A 21,304-nucleotide genomic window follows, 5' to 3' on the forward strand; every position below is an offset into this window, starting at 1 on the left:
GAATGACAAAGGGGCGGGTTATTTGACTAAGTTATTTTTGTAATAATTGCTTATTGATTAATTGAATAAAATAACTACTAAATAAAGAAATACCGAATAAAAATTTGAACGAGGCATTGTTAAATTGCAGACTAATTCTAAAACATTCAAATTAACGTTTATGTAACCGCTTTTTCTGGCTTTTTCTACCCGATCTGAATTACTTTATTCGACTTAAGCGTAAAGCTCATCTGCTCAAGCCTCAAATAAATATTTGAGGGTAAAGTATAAAACTTTTGAGGCTTCTGGCTGACTTAGCAACCAATTTTCTACTTCCACGAACCTAATGTTTTATTGATAAATAAGGAGCATGGTATCTTTCAACAGAGAAATCCTATGGGGAGCGTAAGACGAATCGAAATTTTTGTGAAGGTGATCTGTAGGTGAAGCCTGACTCCCGTCGAAATTCCTTTGTTCTAAAACAAAGCTTGTAAATCTAATTTAAACGATATTAATATTACTGTGGATGTCTGAGCCTAATATGAAAATACCAATGAAAAGGACTTAAACTTCGAGATAAAATCAGATTGATTTAAAAAAGGAGATTTTTCGTCAACCTTTTTAATATACTCAGCGGCAAAAAATTAGGCCCACTCTACATACAAAATTACCTATTATTGCATACATTTGAGGGCCAGACTTTTTGCCGCTCAGTATATTTTAGGAGATGATTATTATAGAAAGTACGTTTGCTAATGTACCTATATATAGACTTTCAGTACAATACACGATATTCGAAAAAAAAAACTTGTTGAGATTCAGACATATTAAATAGAAGTCCCTGGGCGGCCGAGCTTAGCTCAGGGTATAACTTAAAATCACGCGTTTTCTCAGAGACCAAATTAGATCGATTATTCACTCCCAAAAACCCCTACATAGCAAATTTCATCAAAATCGTTAAATTCGTTTCCAAGACAAATAAATTAGTACCTAAATATAAAACACCAATATTATATTTACTCAATCATGAACATTCTTACACTAAATATGTATATATATAGGTAGGTAATACAAAAAAAAAACATAACAAAAAATTTAACTGACTACAAAAAACCATGAATATAATTTTCTACCAGTCTAAATTCGGTCGGTGCCTCAGCACGAGCCAGCAGAAGTGGACCTATAGTCACCTACCTCACCTACGCACTATAATATTGGGCTTCCATTTTTCCTGCTGGCTCGTGCTGAGGCACCGACCGACTTCAAATTAGTAGAAAATCATTTTCATGGTTTTTTGAAGTCGGTTAAATTTTTTGTTATAATTTTTTTTTCACGCTTTTTAGTGTAAATAATTTAAGATACAATAGTTTAATATCAACTGCTCGTCACCTTTTACGAAAGATTACTTTTTCCGAAGCAGAGACGTTCATTATTGAGGAGTCCTGGTGCTTCAATACCCGTTTTACCATATGCATTACGAGGAGCATAAATTGCGTAGGTTGCTACACTGTGTTAAAGTAATTAAAATTCAACCCGTTAAATACTTGTTATTGAGTAGTAACTGCGACGGTCAACTGTGGTCTTCATCATCAGTTTCACTTCACCAAATAATGATTTTCAAGAGCAAATGCACGAGTTACTACTAGGTAAATATATCCAATTTACTATAAATATCCCTACAATGTTTGAAGAGTTCCCTCGATTTCCTTGAGATCCAATCATCAGATCCTGATTTGGTGCTTATGGGACCTAATTGAAGACATTCCTAGACAAACGCAAAAATAAAATTTCAAATCGGTTCATAATAGACGGAGTTCTGAGGTAACAAAACCGAATTGATAACCTCCTCCTTTCTTGAAGTCGGTTGAAAAGGAATGTAGAAAGTAACTTAAACAAATGAACTTCCAAACAATTCTGCAATTAAGAGTAAAACTAAACCTCCAATAGAATGGATTCAGTGTAAACAATTTTGACTTGGAGTTGTAAATCTAGAATTTGAACAGGGACCCCGAGTCATTTCTGCCACGGACAGACCAATAAAGTTCGACAGCCAGTTTTAGTTTACTGCTTTCCGGCACGATCTGTTAACTTAATTGAAATTACTTTAAGAGACGTGACTGCCGCGCTGTCGCAGCGCTGGAGTGTCGCCATAAATACTGGTACAGGTAATCGATTTTTGAGCCTGCGCCATTTAACACTACACTTGAAAACAATGGTTACGTGATAGAACTTAAGCACTTGTTTTTTCTTCTCAATGGACTCTACCACATACGCGCTACATATTACTTAGAGTGATGACGTCCACTTGCTAATTCGCTATTTTCGCTGAAAATGTACGCATCTAGAGGTCATTATAGCCTAACGCGCTGACGTTCGATCGTATTGTATTGACCATCTCTTTTTACCCTCGTCTTATGCCGTGTATGGTAAAGTTCACATTTGTTTTAGGTGGATTGTGTGCGGCGCTGCGTTCCTCGCTCACCTGTTGTCTACGGGGCTGCAGCTGGCATACGGAGCACTTCACGTGTACGCCATCAAACACCTCGGACCGGCGGCCGACCATGCCGGTAAACTTAATTTATTAATGGTTCAAAAAGGACTTATAATCAATGTAGTGCTTTGCACCGAAGATTTAGAAGTTTAGAGGTAGATACGACCTTATCATAATTTGAATGCACTGAAATGTGTCAACCTTCGAAATCAGTGAGCTCATTCACTTGGAATCATGACAGGGAAAATATTATCGTAAAACAGAAAGAAATGGCACTACTTTCTCAGTACCGCGCCGTACCCTCTAATGCTACTAGTGTTTCGCTGCGGAGGCATATCACTAAACTTCTAAATCTTAGCTGGGGATTGCAAAATTAGCTAAATTCTAAAAGTTGGGCAGGCATCTTCGGACTGTAGTGATATTAATTTGAGTAGACGGACATTTTATTACAAATCCTGATGAAGATTTATAAACATGAACAGCAATCAGCCTCTAGTAATCAACGAATAACAGCTACAATCTTAATCAAAGCGAAAAATTTACAAACCAAATAGGCCGCAGCACGAATTCGAATGGTTGGATAATCGCGCCATAATAATCAGCATTCTGGCGCGAACGTCTATTGAAGTGTTTTGTCGTGTCATCACGTGTGAATCTATTTAAGCCCCACGCTGCCGAATACAAATGACACGCAATCAATAGAGATAGCTACAATTTGAGATGAACTGTGAGATTGAGGAAAAAAAAACATTTTGAAAGCGTGAAACAGACCGATGAAAGAACTGCGACAGTCGGAACGGAAAGTAATTTATCAACGGCACCCTCCGGAAATACTTAAATAAACAAACAACGAAGATAAGTATTTTCTTCAGTATCAACAGTAAGCGAATCTAAAATGCCTATTGTCTCAAAATGTGCCTATTTATTTATATCTTCTCTATTGTGTCACTACATAACTAGTTTAATAATTTGTTTTAGCATGTGTGTATTACTCATTTGGTTATTATTATAGTAAGAAATATCATAGATCTATTGATATATGCATGTACACCGGAAACTTTTTTTTTATCCATAAGTTTTATGGGAGAAGATTATTAATTTCTTAACCTATATGTCCCACTTCTGGGCAAAGGCTTTTTCTCTTGACCTCTACATCTGCTTATCCAGAGCTACATTCGTCCACTTGCTCAGTTCCGTGTCCAGGTCATCTTGCGATTTCCTCATGATTGGCGCTGTTATGAACACTCCCATGATCGTTGCAGCGCATTTCCGGATATGTTAGTATTACTCAAGTAGATATATCAGCGGAGAAAATTATAAAAAAAAATACAGATTTATTTAAATTTACTTTTCAGAATAGCGTCGAGTAAATTACAATAAAATTACAAATGATCGTAACAATTGTTATTGATTTATCCAGTCTCATAAATAAATCATTTTCCAATCATAAATAAACTGTATTTCTACTTTACAAACTAATTTATGTTAACAACCCACAGCGTCGCGATTTGACAAGCAAAATTTAAGATCGGGAAGTAAATGAACTTTCCCAGTCACCGGTATTTGTGGACCGGTCTGATTTATTGAATTAATTTTCCAAGATTCACGACCTGGGTTGAATATTAAGAGGCAGAAGTAATTTCGGTTATGAGCGCGGTCTTTGTTGTCAGTCGCGTGGGCGGGGCATCCGATCATAACTCTGTCAGGTTTGCGCCAGGGTTGAAATTAGAATTTCGTAGCGAAGCTAACGAGTTAAGCTTCGTTCGGTAATCGGTTGGCGAGTCGTAGCAGCGTACGGCGCGGGCGCCCCTCGCTCCGCTGCAAGAACCGCCACCTCCTTCAATATCGGTTAGCACTTACCGCCGCTCCATTCAGACCAACTTTGTTAGCATTCCATCAGCTCCACGTTTTCTTTCATCTTTGAAGCGACTGTTACTTCATTTGAACAAAGTTCAAATACGTACTTACTTACTTAAACGTTGCTCCAAATCGTTTTCAGGTAAGGGTGTAGTTAATGTACCTACGACTTGTTAATTTACGCTCAAATAATGCATGGTCTGATAATCCGTGCTTATAATATTGCCAGACGTATTTTAGAGAACATACCTACCCTTTTTTTCGTTTACGTACACCGAATATTAATAAATAGTATAGTATAAACAGTCCTTTTGAGACAGTGATATCTAATTGTCACTTCATTTGATGTCATCTCAAGCTAGCTATCCCGAGCCGGTAATCGATATACTTTTGTTCTTTTACTAAATCGTTGAATTAAGCCAACAACTCGCAGTTATATATCAGCAAAATCAAGTACAAATAATGGAGTAAAGTGCTGAAGTGATATCGAACGGCGCGCATTATGCGGGAAGCACAATGACTCTATTGTGTGTCTCATAACGGATAATGACACGGTAATAACGACAGCCCATTAGATAAATTAGCAAAAGAAATTATCTCTGTTGGTGCACAACGGCTGCTTAATTACTTTTTTACATTCCCGAGTAAATAACAAACACACACAACCATTTGAAGTGTTTTTCGCGACGAATGGTAAACCGGATCGATTTCATTATAATTGGTAGTAATGTGATCCTTCATTTTAATTTGTCCGTCCTGCCCACAGGCCCTATCAATATCCAATTATCTAAGATTATGGCGGCTGTGAAATAAGCGGATTAGGTTTTTATCTCGATTGAACTTTTTGCTGAACATCCAGTTGTTAAACGAACTCTTTTTGTTCCACTGCCTGCATAAGAATAAAAGTTTTTCATTTACCTATCCTACGTTTAGTAAAAAAAAAATCATAAAAATATTACGAGAAACTGTAGGTAACTTCATGAGACATGCAAGGGTAGTTTTAGCCTTTTGTCAAAAATGATGACCTAAAATTTTTAATGAACTGAAACAATTACTTTACTCAACCGCGACCAACGCGGTCTTCGTGTTGATATGGACCTCCTTAAATTAATACCTGATTCAATAAATTACAATTTTTAACATTGAATTGATTGCCTGATACAGTGTGGGCGGGTGCAATCTGCGTAGGAGTGTCTCGCGCGGCAGGCGCGCTGGTGGCGGGGCGACGACGCTCACCGCGCCTGGCCGCGCTGCTCGGCGGCCTGCTGCTGCCGCTGGCTTGCCTTTTCACCTCCTTTGCTACGCAGCTGCACCAGACGATGCTTAGTTACGGTACAGTACACTAGCTATGTAAATAAGAGCTAGCCTTTATAGGTTTACGCAGTTGCACTACACCATTCTTACCTACGGTCCAGTATACTGCAGTATAGAGCTATTAGCTCTAGTTATGTAGGCAACAGCTGGTGGTGAGACAACAACGCTCGAAGCATGGCCGCGCTACTTGGCGGGTTGCGGGTGCCGTTGGCTTGCTTTCACCTCTTTCGCCACGCCACACCAGACCATGCTTAGTTACGGTACGTACACTAGCTATGTAAATAACAGTTAGGCTCAGCCACATAAATAATGATATGGATATTTTATTATTGAAAGTGTACTTTCTTAATATGTAAATTCGTAATCAATGTTGAGTTGTCATAAATAAGTGTTTGTTAATACAGTTAATTTTTAACAGTATTTTGTTTTGAATGGTACTTGTAGGTATTGTCATCTCATCATATAAATATTTCTCTGTACCAAATATCAAGTCAATTCGATCATTTCCTACAAATAGGTGAAAAAACGACAACTATGTAAGTACATAATACCTAATATAACCTTTTAAAAACAGAACATTTTTTTATTAATCCATCTCGTTAAGTAAACTAAGCGTAACAAAGATGCTGACTTGAAAGTTCATTTTTATTTCTGACATTCATGCCCTATATTGTAGGAGTGGTTCTCGGAATCGGCTGTGGACTAGTCCGGGAGGCGGCGGGCCTAGTCCTGGGCGCGTACTTCCGGCGGCGGCGGCAGTTCGTGGAGCTGGTGGCCCACGCTGGAGGCGGAGTCGGCATCGCGCTCTTCAGCGTCGCTTATAAGGAAGCCGTGGGGTAAGTAAGGAAGTCCTATATATTTACTATACAATATTCAGTGTCACTTAGTTCTTTTTTTGAATATTGATCTTTTGACTGTCTCGTCTCAGCTCTTGACAGGCACAGCTTGAAAAGTGTTTTGTTGTAAGAAAGAAAGAAAGAAAGAAAGAACACATTTATTCACATTCACAAATACAACAAAATAATAAAAAAACAGCAAACAAATAAATCAAAAAAGAAATACAAAAATGAAAATACACGATTTAGTGTGTCCCCGCAAAAGTAAACGGCCGCTGACTCAGCATAATGCTGAGGCGTTAGACGTCTGCAGCGCTGATATTCTGTCAGAACTTCCTAGTATGAAAACAACATTATGACGAACTCAGCATGATACATGGATCTACTTTAAATAAATAAATAAATAAATACGATTTACCCTTGAAATGTCGACAAACTTTTAATCGAATATCAGTTAAAAGTTAACCTTTCCTATTTTTTCATTTCATCGAATATTCATTAACTCGAATGATTAAAATAAGTATTTTTAAATCTCTGATTTTTCATTTCTGGAAATATTATTTAATAGATAGTTTAAGCCCTCTTGTTCTGAGAAGAGGCCTGTGCCCAGCAGTGGGACGTATATAGGCTGGGATGATGATGATGATAGAGATAGTTTAGTAGCGAATTATTTTTGTTGGTGTCGCAGTTCTAACCTAACCTTACCTACTTTTCTGGCAGCGATTTATTTTTGTTGGGGTCGCGGTTCTAACCCAACCTAACCTATTTTCCTGGCACAGGTTTATTTTTTTAGGGTCACTGTTCTAACCTAACCTAACCTATTTTCTGGTAGCGATGTTTTTGAGGTCGTAGTTCTAACCTATATTCTGGTGTTTTATAACAAAACGTCGAAGAAATAAACAGCGATATTTAGTTGTTCTGCGTCTCATGAATAGTTAACGAAATGTATTTTTAACCCGTCCCGCGTCCTAGAGACTACATTACATTACATTAGTCTCTAGGACGCGTGACGGGTTAAGAAAATAATAATTCTTGTACTGTTGTTCAAACAATTGTTTAATATGTGTAATGTAGTCGATGAAGTGAAATTACTCCAGAGATGAAAGTATTAGTATTCAAAGCTATGTTTTTTTTCGATGAAATGAAAATTCGGTAAATAGTTTGTCGACATTTCAAGGGGCACCCCATAAATACATATATGAACATACCACAGCATAATAATTTTTCAAAATAAAAAAAAATACGAAATTTGGATCAAGTATCGGAGCAAAGTAACCTCATTTTACGGTACTTACACAGTATTTTATACACACTCCGCGCACTCAAATAACGTTGGTACCAGAATTATATTTTATGACAATTTTCCATTAAAAAATGAAAACCTGAAATCCTCTTATGCTATTGTAGTATAAATTCACGAACAACTTTCCTTGAGCTTTGACATGCATTGGCAACCTATTTCAAGATTGGATGACGCTGGAACCGAAACTTTCTGCATTAGGAGTATGATTGAACTTACCCCAACGGAAAAGTCGCCAAGTGGCCCAATGTTCTATCCACAAAACACTAAAATGAAATCACTATACTTCAAGTCTGTATAATCCCTAATAGCTTGGTCAGGCGCCAAATTATCAAGAGTGGATTATACTTAAAGTGGATTAACCTTTTTGTCGGACCACACGTGCAAACAATGGTCCGGAAAAAACGGCACTGAAATTTCATCGCTTTGAGTGGTGTTTGATATTGTTTTCCTTTGTACTCAGAAAACTTGGATGGCGGCTGGGACTACAAGCCATCACCGGTATTCTGGTTATGGCATTTTTTCTTAGCGCAGTTTATCGGAGCGCATCGTTGTACCATCCACAAAGGCGTGCTATCTTACACCTGAAAAACCAGCGCCGAAAGGTAACTAGCATTACATCCCATCACTTGCTGCGACGTTTTTGCTATTTGTGTTGAATTAATAATTATATTGTATTGTTTGTAGGTTAAAGAAAAGAAAGGGCTAAGAAGGTCAGCCCCGATAATCGATTTAAGCCCTCTTAACTCACGGCCTGCTAAAGTTTTGTTATTGGCTGCAGGAGTGGCCGCTTTCGGACTTTACACTCCCGTCTTTTTTTTGGTAAGATAATCGATGTATTTGTATTTTCTTACCAAGTTTATACATAAAAAACGAACTTTATTGCTGACAGTGCTACATTAGCACAAAGTAGAAACAAACAAGAGAAACCGGCCCCGCCATTATAAGATTCCGTACTACCTACAACTACTACCTTTTTGTACAATAAAGAGTATAAACAAACAAACAAACTACTGCACATATTCAAATTTTAAGTTTTGATTGACTATTTCTCGTTAACTTCTTAGCATACTAAGCTGAGTCAGCTTTCCTTTTAAATTCATTATTATATAGGTACCACCGTCAAGTTTTTTTTTCTGATATGATATTACAAGCTAACGTATTAGTTTATGGAGGGGCGGGGGGACGTTTGCATCTAATCAAAACTAGCACTTTTAAAAGCCTATATTTTGCAAACGGGTTCCTAAATCGAAAAATGGTCCTAGTAAACTTATTTGAAAGACCTATCCAACCAAACCCCATACATGGGCTCAGTTGAGAAAAAAACCTCCTCGCTTTATGTCTAGGGGAGGTACTTATTTACCTACCCTAAAAAATGTTTCATCCAATTATATTTTTTGGCGCTGTTAAAATACTTTTTGTGCAAAATAGCAGCTTTCAGCACTAACAGTCTCTAACCTAAGCCGCGGACAGACGTACTGACATGGCAAAACTATAAGGGTTCCTTGTTTGGCTGCGGAGCCATAAAAAAAGTTCGAACAATGGATAAGCATCTGATAGAGATATATACTTGTGAAAGAGCTTCGTCTATGTCTATACTGACGAGCAAAAATAATGGTCACTTTGTATTCAGAGTATGATTATTTTTGCTCGTCAGAGTACATAATATAATCTATCGTCTTGGTTGTATTTAGCAATAACAAATTGAGTTGACAACTATTATTCTCAGTAATATTAGTTGAAGATAAGTATACTCGTAAATGAGTGTGGAAGAATATGTAAGAAATTACATGATATATTAAAGCACTCTTAAAAAATCGAAGTAGAATAATAATATCTAGCCTATGTGAGAGCATAAAAAAACAACCGGCTAACTTTGAGTTCTCACGGAGGGTTCTGTGCAGAAAAAAAAAATTTACCCGTCATAGTAATTTAAAAAGACGGGTGCCCCTTGAAATTTTGACAAACTAATTATCGAATATTCAATACTAATATTTTCTCTTGGAGTAATTTCAATTCATCGAATAGTCATTACATATTAAAACAATTATTAGAACAACAGTACAAGGATTATTATTTGCTTAAAATACATTTCATCAACAATTCATGCATGAGACAGAACAACTAAATATCGCTGTTTATTTGATCGACGTATTATTACAAAACACTTTTATTTCATAGTTGATTACATATTATAACAATATTCTACTAGTTTTAGTGATTCAAGATTGAATTTTGCATCTTTTTCATATTTTTAAGCAAATTTGAAGGCTTGTATTCTTCTGAAAAATAAAATGAATATAGTTACTATTATTATAAAAATAGTTTTGGTTAGGTTAAAACTGCGACCCCAACAAAAATAAATCGCTACCAGGAAAGTAGGTTAGGTTAGGTTAGAACTGCTACCCCAACAAAAATAAATCGCTACTACAAAAGTACATTACAACTGCGACTTCAAAAAATCATTGAAGTTGTGAAATGATAAATATTAAAACAATATTCTAATATGTACATTCACAACACTGAAAAAAGTATGAAATCTACCAAATAAACAATCTCTTAAATAGTATTTCCAGAAATTAAAAATCGGTGATTTAAAAATACTCATTCTAATCATTCCGGGTAATGAATATTCGACGAAATGAAAATATGAAATGTTGACTTAAATGAAGTTCTATTAAAAGTATGTCGACATTTCAAGGGTAATCCCAAAAATACATTTTCTTTCACTTTTGTTGTGAGACTTTTACTTGCCATATTCCACGTACCTTCCAGGTACCTATGTACCTACATTTTTCAGTATAAAAATACTTTTGAAAAGTATTTTTTGATTTCTGTTGGGTACAAGGTTGTTATACCTACCTAAATAGGTAGGTACTCATATAAAACCGATCAATCAATATATGTAAAAAATCTTCACAGGCTTTACAAGGCTTCCAAGAGGGTTTAGAAGAGAGTGCGCTGGTGCTACTCCAGACTTTTCTGGGGTTCGCTGCGGTCCTCGGCTGCGCCGGCTTCGGGCTCGTGCTGGTGCGGCCGTCAGCCCAGTGCCTTGTCTCCAAACAGTACTTGTGTCAGACAGCGATGCTGGGAATAGGTAACCCTTTTAAAATGAAACTACCGTAAAACTCACTCATATTTAATGAAAAAGAACCGGATAACTCACGTCTTAAATCGATTTTAGCTTCACTCCACATCTTTCGGGGCGAGCCGCGTTGCTCCGGGAAGAAGGGCTACGAACTAGCTTGAAACATGTCGAGCTAAACTCGATTTCAGACGTGAGTTATACCGGATAACTTATCCGATTCTATTTCATTAAATATAGGCAAACCTATTTTTTTCTTTAACACGTTGAAGCGAGCCAGCAGCGACTTCAAACTAAAATAAAAACTCCACCGAGTAACGGTGGAAGCCTACAGTAACTGTTGTGATATGACGAACTGACGTAACTAGTACTTGGTTGTACGGAGTATATATTGTTTCGTCATATATGTATTAATCCCGTCAATTGGCATATCATCGCGGTGCTCGCCTCAACGTGTTATGCCTCCGCTTGCCGAGAGAGTGGGCGAAAGGAGCGATTTCTTCCTCGTGGGAACTATGAGCAATCGTTTCACCGATTGAATATTTATTCACTCTTGGATATTTAGGAGTCACATTTTTCGCCTTCATAAATGAAATAATTTATTTTTCACACCTTCTCTTCAGAAAAGTAACTTTTCCTCCCTGACGAGAGGGAGCAAAGTGCAACTTTTCTGTTCAAGGCTTTTCTAAGGTTTTATTGCAAATGCCATTTTTTTGAAGTTGATAATTGTTAAGCCACACCATTTTCTATGCTGGTTGTTCTTTATAATAATATTTTGTTTTTTTTTCAAGTTTCTTAATGCTCGTTGTGAAAAGTTGTATGAGCCACTCGGGAGCAAAAATATTTTCATCTTGGGCGTTAACACTTGAATCCCTCATTACGCTCAGGATTCTACTTTAGAATCCCTCGCTACGCTCAGGATTCTATTGTAGAATCCTTCGCTACATTCTGGATTCAATGTACGCCCTCGCCGTAAATACACCATTTTGCTCCCTTGTGACACAGATAACTATTCCTTTAGACATGGTAACAAGTGGTTTTATAAATGTGCTAATGTTCAGTGACACTTCTAACCAAAACCATTGGCATGCAAATATTATCTAAATAAATTCAATAAAAAGACAATTAATTTTAAAATATAAATTACTAATTTTAATTGAATAATAGTTATTAAGTTATAGGTCAATGTAACCGTGTGACAATAACAATTATTATTTTAAATATTCTCTTTATCTTTAATCCACTGATATAATTTAAATCTAAATTTACTCTAAATTAAGACGACGAATTGGGTATTTGGTGAAAAACATCTAGTTTTTTCTCAGCAATTACAAAACATATCAAAGTGATATTTGAAAACCTGATTCTTCATTTCAATGACTTTGTTTTCCAAGTTGCCGAAACACGATTCGTAAAATTTTATAGCACAGAAAAAAATATCAAAGATACCTCTTGTAAGACAGGGATTTGCTTCTTACAGGCAACCCAGATCAAATTAAGATTCCAAATTTTCATGTTAAATTAGTTTTAACCCATACTTCAACATTCAAGTTGGATTTTATTTTATTAAATTGTAATTTGTAGTTGAAACGACAAAAACCGTTTTGTCGCTTACGACATTTTAATATAAGCTAGCGCGCGCTCGTATTTTGTATGAAACCCTATGAAACCAGTCCCCTCTCAGCGCATGCCTCAGACCGCCGCCGGCGTTGTCAGCGACGGACCTATGCTAGTCGAACTGCCACGCGCCATCGATCGCATATAAAATAATACCGAGCAATAAATGGGAAAAAAATGTCGGATCTTCAAAAAGGAAAAATAAAGGTTGTTTAATTCATGAATGTATGGTTATGATTAAGAAAAGGTGAGTAATCATTATATTTCTACAGTTCACTGGCACAAAACGTAAACAAATCGCCATGACAACGTCAGTTCTTAGTTTGTCGCCATGACGGTTCATGACATATGACATACTAACAAAATAATATGATATTTACATCGAAAGTAACAATAGAGCTATATTTCCAAAAAACTTTTTGATATAATGTGATATTTTGGTATCTTACGGACATTTAAAAGGCATTCGATTACGGTTTGTGCTAGTGCTGCATTCTGACGGCAGAACATTGCAGTAATATTCCCTATCTGCTTCTAGTTTTATACGAGTATAATAGGTAATACCTAAGTACTTACCTACTTTTTAGATAGGTAAGTAGGTAGGTAGGTAAGGTAGTTAATAGTTAAAAATATTCTAAAGTATGTGTGTGAACCAATAGTGAACTGCAAGTACCTAAGTACGCGAAAACATTAACTTCTAAACTTTAGAAATCTAAAGGTACTGTAGAAAATCGATTTTATTCCTTTCATTATTGCAATTCAGTGTTTGTACAAAAAGCCATTGACTATACTTACAAAACTATTCACATTTCAATAAGCAGTAACACAAATAATAAAAATACATTATTATCTTTCAGGAAGCAATCATTAGAACAAAGTTCTGAGAATAAAGTCTTGGAGCCGTCTTCGAATTTAGGTGGAAATAAAACAATGTCAATCGATTTTATGCAAGGATATGTAGTGGTATGTATCCATATTAATTTTAAAGATCTACTTACTTTGAATATCAACTCTTGATTGAAGTTAATATCGCTTCATTTTAATTTAGTTTCTTTGGAAAACGAGAATATTCGCCAATGTATGCAGTTACAAAATGTATTAATCTCGTAAGATTTTAGTGCCTACCTGGGCGTTTTCACAAAAAAGCGTATTCATTCAATTTTGGAAAAAATATAGTTTTTCCTTCTCAGAATCAAAAGTACAATCGATTCCGATGGTTTAAAAAAAAGTCCCTATCAAAAATGACAGTTTTGTAACTTTTTTTTTTCAAACACTCGGTATGGGCGTCACAAAACTGACTCATAAAGTTTATATGAAAAAATTAAATACATTTTGAAAGAAAAGGTACACTTTTTTTGAAAACGCCTACCTACCTACATAGTAATTATAGTATAATTAATAACAAATTCAAGTTTATAAATAAGAAAATTTATTTAAGAACTGCAGATAAGAATAATAAGGACCTTCTTGAAGAAACTATGTAGGTCTACAGCTACAGTATTTCTTTTATTGCCAATTTTTACGTGAGCAGAATAAAGATCATATTTTTTGGTTTGAAACTTGTAAAAATGTTTTTTTTTTTCTATTATAGATAGAAATATAATGTGAGAAAAATAACTCATCTCTCAATATAGTATTAGAATGCGCATCTGAAGTATCAGTAGGTTTTGTATTAACTTAAAGCCAGTAAACGAATGTACTTATACTTTGGTGTACAATAAAGAGTCGGAGTATTGTGTTGTTTTGTACATAGGTTCTAAAAAGGTTAATTTTAAAGATATAAGACAGCTTTTTTCTACTTTGCCTTTTTTTACTGTGATTTCACTGTATAGTCAGCACCCAAAGTAGCGGATCATTTTTTTACTTTGTCGTTTTTTTTTACTTTGTTGTATGGTGTAAGTACGTTGTTGTATAACGACAAAGTTTAAAAATACGCAGCTACTTTTGATGCTGACCGTACTGATCTGTGGTGTTACGAATATTTGTATTGTACTAAAAATAACACAGTTGAACCTTAAATAAAAAGTTGACCCTTACAATATCTAGAGTAAAATAAACGTTTGTTTCAGATTGAGACCGAAAATCAAGATTTGGGGCACCGAATAATTGATTTTAATCATTTTATAATGGAACTTGTAAAACTTTCTCAGCATAAGTGTTCGTTTGATTACAGATTAGCTATAATGAAATTAGTTTCTGAAAATCAAGTACGAGTAGGCTTGCAATCTGAGTTTTCGGTGTGTAGCTAACGTTGACAACTCAAATTATGTTATGTCAGTTTCCGAATAATAACGGTGTTAAATTTGGGTAATTCTGGGAAAATACAAACAAACATAGATGCACGGAAAAACCAGAAAAAGAGACCAGCGCTTTCCTGATTTTTCTGATCTATGTTTCAGTTTGTATTTTCGATGTGGATTTTACGGGATGATCGTAAAAGTAACCAAATTTGGAGTTGAAATAAAAAAATACAAAAAGAATCCAAAAACCAATCTCAATTCTGGGAAGAATAAAATACAGATTAATTCTTTTGTGCCGACCGTTGCCGGCGGTGATGGCGGAAAAAAGGCCTTTATTTCTAAGAGTTATCTCCTTATATACTAGTTTAACAACGCCCTCTTCGGGCTGTTTATAGAACTTATTGGTTAAATACAGCCATTGGCAGATCTTGTAGATCTAAATGAATAAATTTAACAAACGGCTATAAATGATTGCGTTGTCTTTTAATAATGTTTGTGTAAATATTTTTTTTTTAATATAAATAAGTAAAATGTAAAATATAAATACCTATGTAAATTAGTAAATAACTGTGTTAAGTGTAAATAAGTAAAATATTAATATTAAAAAAGATAAATATAAAAAATTACCTGTAAAACCGTACGTTTGTATTATTTACTTTTTGCTCTGCAATACTTGCCTACATTTACGGCCCGAGATTTCTTATGTGTAATGGGTCTCAACCTACTTACTATCAAATGGACAATATATGGTGGCAGGCCAAATCTATAAATTTAATTTTTAATACAAGCTCTTGTCGACTGTGTTTTTTGTGGATTGTACTTGCACTGTCATCCACCCCACATAAGTACATATGCCAAATTTCACGTCAATCAGACCACTAGAAGTGAGTCAAAATTCACTTGCAAGATTTTACAAACAACAACAGAACAACAACAACACACAATACAAATATTGCAAGTTAATAAAATTTTGTAAAATAGTTCCATAAGAATAAAAAATTGAACCGACTACAAAAAACCATGAAAATAATTTTCTACCATTCAGAAATCGGTGCCTCAGCACGAGCCAGCAGGAGTGGACCTATATAGTCGTCTACTATACGCGTATATTGGGCTTCAATTACTCCTGCTGGCTCGTGCTGAGGCACCGATTTCTGAATGGTAGAAAATTATTTTCATGGTTTTTTGTAGTCAGTTCAATTTTTCGTTATATTTTTTTTTCACGCCTTTCAGTGTAAAAGATCTAAGATACAATAGTTTAATGTCAACTGCTCGTCACCTTTTACAAAAAATTGCTTTTTCCGATGCAGAGACTTTCATTATTGAGGAGTCCTGGTGCATCGTCACCCGTTCCATTTCACCATATGCATTACGATTAACTTAAATTGCTTAGCAACTGTGTTAAAGTCATTGAAATTCAACCCGTGAGGTACTTGTTATCGAGTAGTAGCTCGGTTGGTCAAATGTGGTCTTCATCATCAGTTCCACTTCACGAAATGAAGATTTTCAAGAGCAAATGCACAAGTTACTACTAAAGATATCGAAATTACCATAGGTGTCCCTACAATATTTGAAGACTTCCCTCGATTTCCTTAGGATCCGATCTTCAGATCCTGATTTGGTGCATATGGGACCTAATTGAAAGCAAAAAGAAAATACAACCGAATTGATAACCTCCTCCTTTTCTTGAAGTCAGTTAAAAATACTCGTGATTTCATTACCTACTGCTATTTGCAAAAAAACTAAAAAAAGTTGTAAGGGCAACTCTAAGACGTCTCTGTCTGTTTTAGCGCGCTGTCTAGGCGCTGTCAGTGTAACATACGGTCGACTGTGACACGCAAGCCGCGTAAAAAGTAGAGGGGTGTGAGCGGGTTGCGGGGTACAAACGCTCTGTTTTCGATTCATTGTTTAGCGATGCGTCACCTTCACAAAGTTCTATATTTCAAAAATATATAAACAGGGACTGTCAATAGATTCAACCGTTTAAAAAGTGGTTTACAAGAAGTTAAAGTAGTAGTTATTTTACAAGAAGTAGAGTATTTAAATGTATTTATGTTTCACTATTGTGATATATTAGTGGGCATAAACTGATGGTAAATACATTTAAATAATTCTCTCGGTAGGTGTGTGTGTAAACTTAGCGGCAGTACATGAAATCAGTTCTAAATGTCTACGACTTCGGACGTAAATGTAACCTTTTCTTTTCAGGTATTTCAATGCTAGCTCTGAGCAGCGTCGAAGGCTACCACGGATACGTGTTGTTTGCCTGGATGTACGGATTATGTTTGGGAGGATTTCTCTACTCTATAAAAATGCTAACGATGGAGCGCATTCGAGGACGTCATTTTGCCAAAGTTTGGGGTAAGTAACTTTGCACTTAGTCTGGAACTGCACTCCGTCTTGTCTGATTTTCATGTTGCCTTGTTATAATTTTGTTCTTGTCTCCGCATTTTGATAACGAAAGTATATTACATTTACTTACTTTTTTTATAAAGAATGTGATATTGGGCGCCTGTTTTCAAGTTAGCCACTTGATAAAATTGTATAGAGAATTAAAAGTACACATTTTTGTTATTTTATTAAACTTTAAAAAGAAAATAAACGTGAGACTCGGGCATAGGTAATTAATTAATGAAAATCACCCGATTGTCTATTTACATACAGGGATCCTAAAATAGTGAAGCACGATAGTTCTTTATTTTTAAAAGTCTGTGGAAGATCGTTTATGATAAATCTTAAACGGCAAAACATAGTCGTGTTCTGACGTATGTCCCTCTGTATGTATTTAGGTAAGTACGAGTATATACGCTTAGATCTTTTGAACGGAAGGTATGAATTTATTTAATGCGGTTTTATTTATAAAGCGATTTATGAGGAAAGTTTGTAGATGACGTTCCACGGGCCGCGCAGGTCTAATTTTGTAGTAAAAAAGAGGTAAAAAATGTGAAGAAACCGGCATTGATTATAGACAGCCTTTGTTTTTTCTTAATTCGCCTCTTTCTTTCAAAGTTGCAACAGTGTAAACTGGGGCGGGTCGCTAGTCCTACTAATATTATAAATGTGAAAGTTTGTGAGTGAGTGAGTGAGTGAGTGAGTGAGTGAGTGAGTGAGTGAGTGAGTATGTTTGTTACTTTTTCACGCTTAAACGGCTGGACGGATTTGGATGAAATTTGGCGGAAAGTTAGTTTATAACCTGGATTAAAACATAGGATACTTTTTATCCGATAATCCCACGGGATAGGGATAAAATCTCGAAATAACAACCGCTAGGCTTAGTCATGAAATTTGGTATGTAGGTAGTTGGACGTCTGGAATAAAACATAGGTGACTTTTTGATCCGATATTCCACGGGATACCTAGGGATAAAATCTTGAAATAACAACCGCTGGTCTTTGAGCCATGAAATTTACTATGTAGGTAGCTGGACCTCTGGAATAACACATAGGCTACTTTTTATTCGATATTCCCACGGGATAGGGATAAAATCTCGAAATAACAACCGCTGGGTTTAGAGTCATGAAATTTGGTGTGTAGGTAGTTGGATGTCTGAAATAACACATAGGTAACTTTTTGACTCGATATTCCCACGGGATACCTAGGGATAAAATCTTGAAATAACAACCGCTGGCTTAGAGCCATGAAATTTAGTGTGTAGGTAGCTGAACCTCTGAAATAACACATAGGCTACTATTTATTCCGATATTCCCACGGGATAGGGATAAAATCTCGAAATAACCGCTGGCTTAGAGTCATGAAATTTGGTATGTAGGTAACTGAACATCTGGAATAACACTTAAGGGACTTTTTTGACCCGATATTCCTACGGGATAACTAGGGATAAAATCTCGAAATAACAAAAACTGGGCTTAGAGCCATGAAATTTGGTATGTAGGTAGCTGGACCTCTGGAATAACACATAGGCTACTTTTTATTCCGATATTCCCACGGGATAGGGATAAAATCTCGAAATAACAACTGCTGGGCTTAGAGGCATGAAATTTGGTATGTAGGTAGCCGGACGTCTGGAATAACACATACGCTACTTTTTATCCCGATATTTCCACGGATAGTTTTGTAACTAAGGGACCCCATACATCCGTGTATTATTGTTATTATTATTTTGTAATTTTTCTTTATTGTATACTACTGTAGTTTTAAGTTATTATATTTGTACTTATTTTATTTTGAAAATATGACTTTCTGGCAAGCTTCTTGCGGCGCATTCTTCTGGCAATGATGGTCTTTCCGAAAGTGCTGGTATTTTAAAAATTACGTGTAAAAGTGCCCATTGCGGCCTATTTACTGAATAAATGTATGAATTTAATTTGGATAGGGAAAATTTTTGAAATTTTAGCACTGGGTTTAGAGGAATTTTGTACATGACGTTCACACACGCGCAGGTCTAGTGTAGAAAACGATAAAAAATGTGAAGATACCGGCATTGATTATAGACAGCCTTTGTTTTTCTTAATTCGCCTCTTTCTTTCGAAAGTTGCAACGTGTAAAGCTGGGGCGGGTCGCTAGTTGATTATAATAATAATCAATTCTTTGTGCAGGTTTCGTCCAAGGTGCGGAAGCTCTACCTGTGATAGTGGGCGTGCCGGTGACCGGCTACATTAACCAGCAGGCGCCCCGGGCGGGCTTCTACTTCTCAACGGCGGCGACGCTCACGGGTGCCTTATTGCTGTTCTTCGTGGGCTTCTCCAAGCGGGAGCCGGAGCCGCCTCCGCCGGCGCCCGCGCCCACGATAGCGGAGGCGTGCCCGTGCGTGACGCCGCCGCGCTGCGAGCCGGCCTGGTGCGCATGCGGCGCGGGCGGCGCCACGGCCTACTGCGCCTGGCCGGGGCCCACCTGCAGCGCCAGGCTGCCCAAGTCACTGTCGTACGCGACCCCCCTGGACCGAGTGTGTTGCTCTGCCGCAGCATACCCCGAGTGCTGCCGTCGCGCGCCGATCCTGCGTCCGTCCCGCAGCGTCCCGGAAGGCCTAGCGCGTCGAGGCAGCACTTGGAGCCGTGGGGGCTCCTGCCGTGCCTCTTGCCGCCGCCGCGAACATCACCTCATAGAACAAATCACCACCTCCGTATGATATCCGCAGAACGTTTGCACTTGTAGACGATTAGATTAGAGTGAAAAAAATTGGACACTCGTTACTGTGCGCTAAGTGAAAATGTGTAAATATTTCAACTTTTGTAGCTCGAGATCAAGCTGATAGTGATTAGGGTAAAAGCAATAACGGGATTGATAATAGTGCTGGAAACAAAATAATAACGTGTTCATTTACTTTCGTATTTCACTGACGAACCAAGAAAATCAGAAATACTGTTAACATTTTCTCATTTTTTTAGTGTTCCGTAGTCGACTATAACCCTTATTTTCAATTTAAGTAATTCATTCAGCTTTAAACTGAAAGAATGTATTGTTATTCAATTTCAATTTTCAAACATTTGTATTAACCGAGCTAACCCTATCAGAAGTTATTAAATAATTAGGATTTTTGACTACTTACACATTTCTTGAAGTACTCGAGGGACCTTTATTGTTATAGCTAATACTGAAATGTAATAAATGCTCACTTTTCATCAAATTTAATATTTAAACTATGATAAAGTAACATTATGAGTAATTTGGAAACCCTGTTACTTTTCCTGCCCGTAACTAGTAACTATTGCGAAGATAGCGTTTTAGGAATAAGTAAAGGGATATCAATAGAAATTATTACGGGAAACGGAGAAAACAAAGTCAATTTTAGCAATTTGTTGATTACAGTTATTGTCTAACCGCAGCTTAGGATGTTTAGATAGTTAATTTTCGTTGTTGTTAATTCGATATTTTATTGTTTGTTAACTGTAGAGTGTATCGATTATTCAGTTTATTTATGTTGTTGCGAGGATTGTTATGTTTTTTGTACCAAAGCGTGTTTACAATTTTGGTGGTGAATAGAGAAGATATTAAAGAATTTAGCAAAACAGTTCTTGTGTTATTTTATTTAAACTACGCCTTTCAGATACCTACAATAGGGTTTATCGTAATTACGTAAAGACAAGCTTAAAAGCTGATTTTAGTGCTTTGTCACTTTCAGTAATTTGAGACAAGTTAAACTGTCTTGGTATTGCTCTTTGTTACACAACGTATAATGTAGTAAACAATTTTAATTATGTCACATATTTATTTTATATAGATATAATCAAAAAAGAATAAATATTGTTCTGAAAGTTGGACTTTACTATTTTTGATGTTCTACTATTGATACTAATAGGATATCATCTTATTATATATGTACACCCTACCCCTAGGTCTAGGCCTGTGCCCTACAGTGGTAGAATGAGAGGGCTTTTGGCTGTAGATCCAACGTGGGTTAAATTTCTGTAGCCATCGCTTATTACTCGACTTCATATTACTTTAGAAATAGAAATAAGCTTTATTGTATAACTGTGTTTTTACAGCAGTGTTGGTAGCTTGAAATAAGTCTCAACAGTTTGTCCTTCTCGGACGTACAATGTAAAATATAAAATAGTAAATACCAACAACAAGGAGTGATACCAAGAACCTCAAACCACCCCCTATACCTTACTTACATATAAGTGA

At 36.3% G+C, this 21,304-nt stretch overlaps 1 protein-coding gene across 1 annotated transcript in view; it reads left to right on the top strand.

Annotated features, from left to right (window-relative positions):
- The window catches only part of LOC141440865 (monocarboxylate transporter 4-like), a 32,731-nt gene extending 12,041 nt beyond the window's left edge, over window positions 1-20,690 (top strand). Inside the window, exons 4-11 of the mRNA XM_074105443.1 lie at window positions 2,428-2,546; window positions 5,492-5,659; window positions 6,318-6,477; window positions 8,241-8,382; window positions 8,465-8,599; window positions 10,700-10,874; window positions 16,928-17,080; window positions 19,276-20,690. Coding sequence (XP_073961544.1) covers window positions 2,428-2,546; window positions 5,492-5,659; window positions 6,318-6,477; window positions 8,241-8,382; window positions 8,465-8,599; window positions 10,700-10,874; window positions 16,928-17,080; window positions 19,276-19,805 — 1,582 coding nt within the window. The 3' untranslated portion in view covers window positions 19,806-20,690. The remainder of the gene's footprint in view (window positions 1-2,427; window positions 2,547-5,491; window positions 5,660-6,317; window positions 6,478-8,240; window positions 8,383-8,464; window positions 8,600-10,699; window positions 10,875-16,927; window positions 17,081-19,275) is intronic.
- Window positions 20,691-21,304: the final 614 nt, after the last annotated feature.

This window comes from Choristoneura fumiferana, chromosome 23, assembly GCF_025370935.1.
Source record: "Choristoneura fumiferana chromosome 23, NRCan_CFum_1, whole genome shotgun sequence".
NCBI classification, from domain to species: domain Eukaryota; kingdom Metazoa; phylum Arthropoda; class Insecta; order Lepidoptera; family Tortricidae; genus Choristoneura; species Choristoneura fumiferana.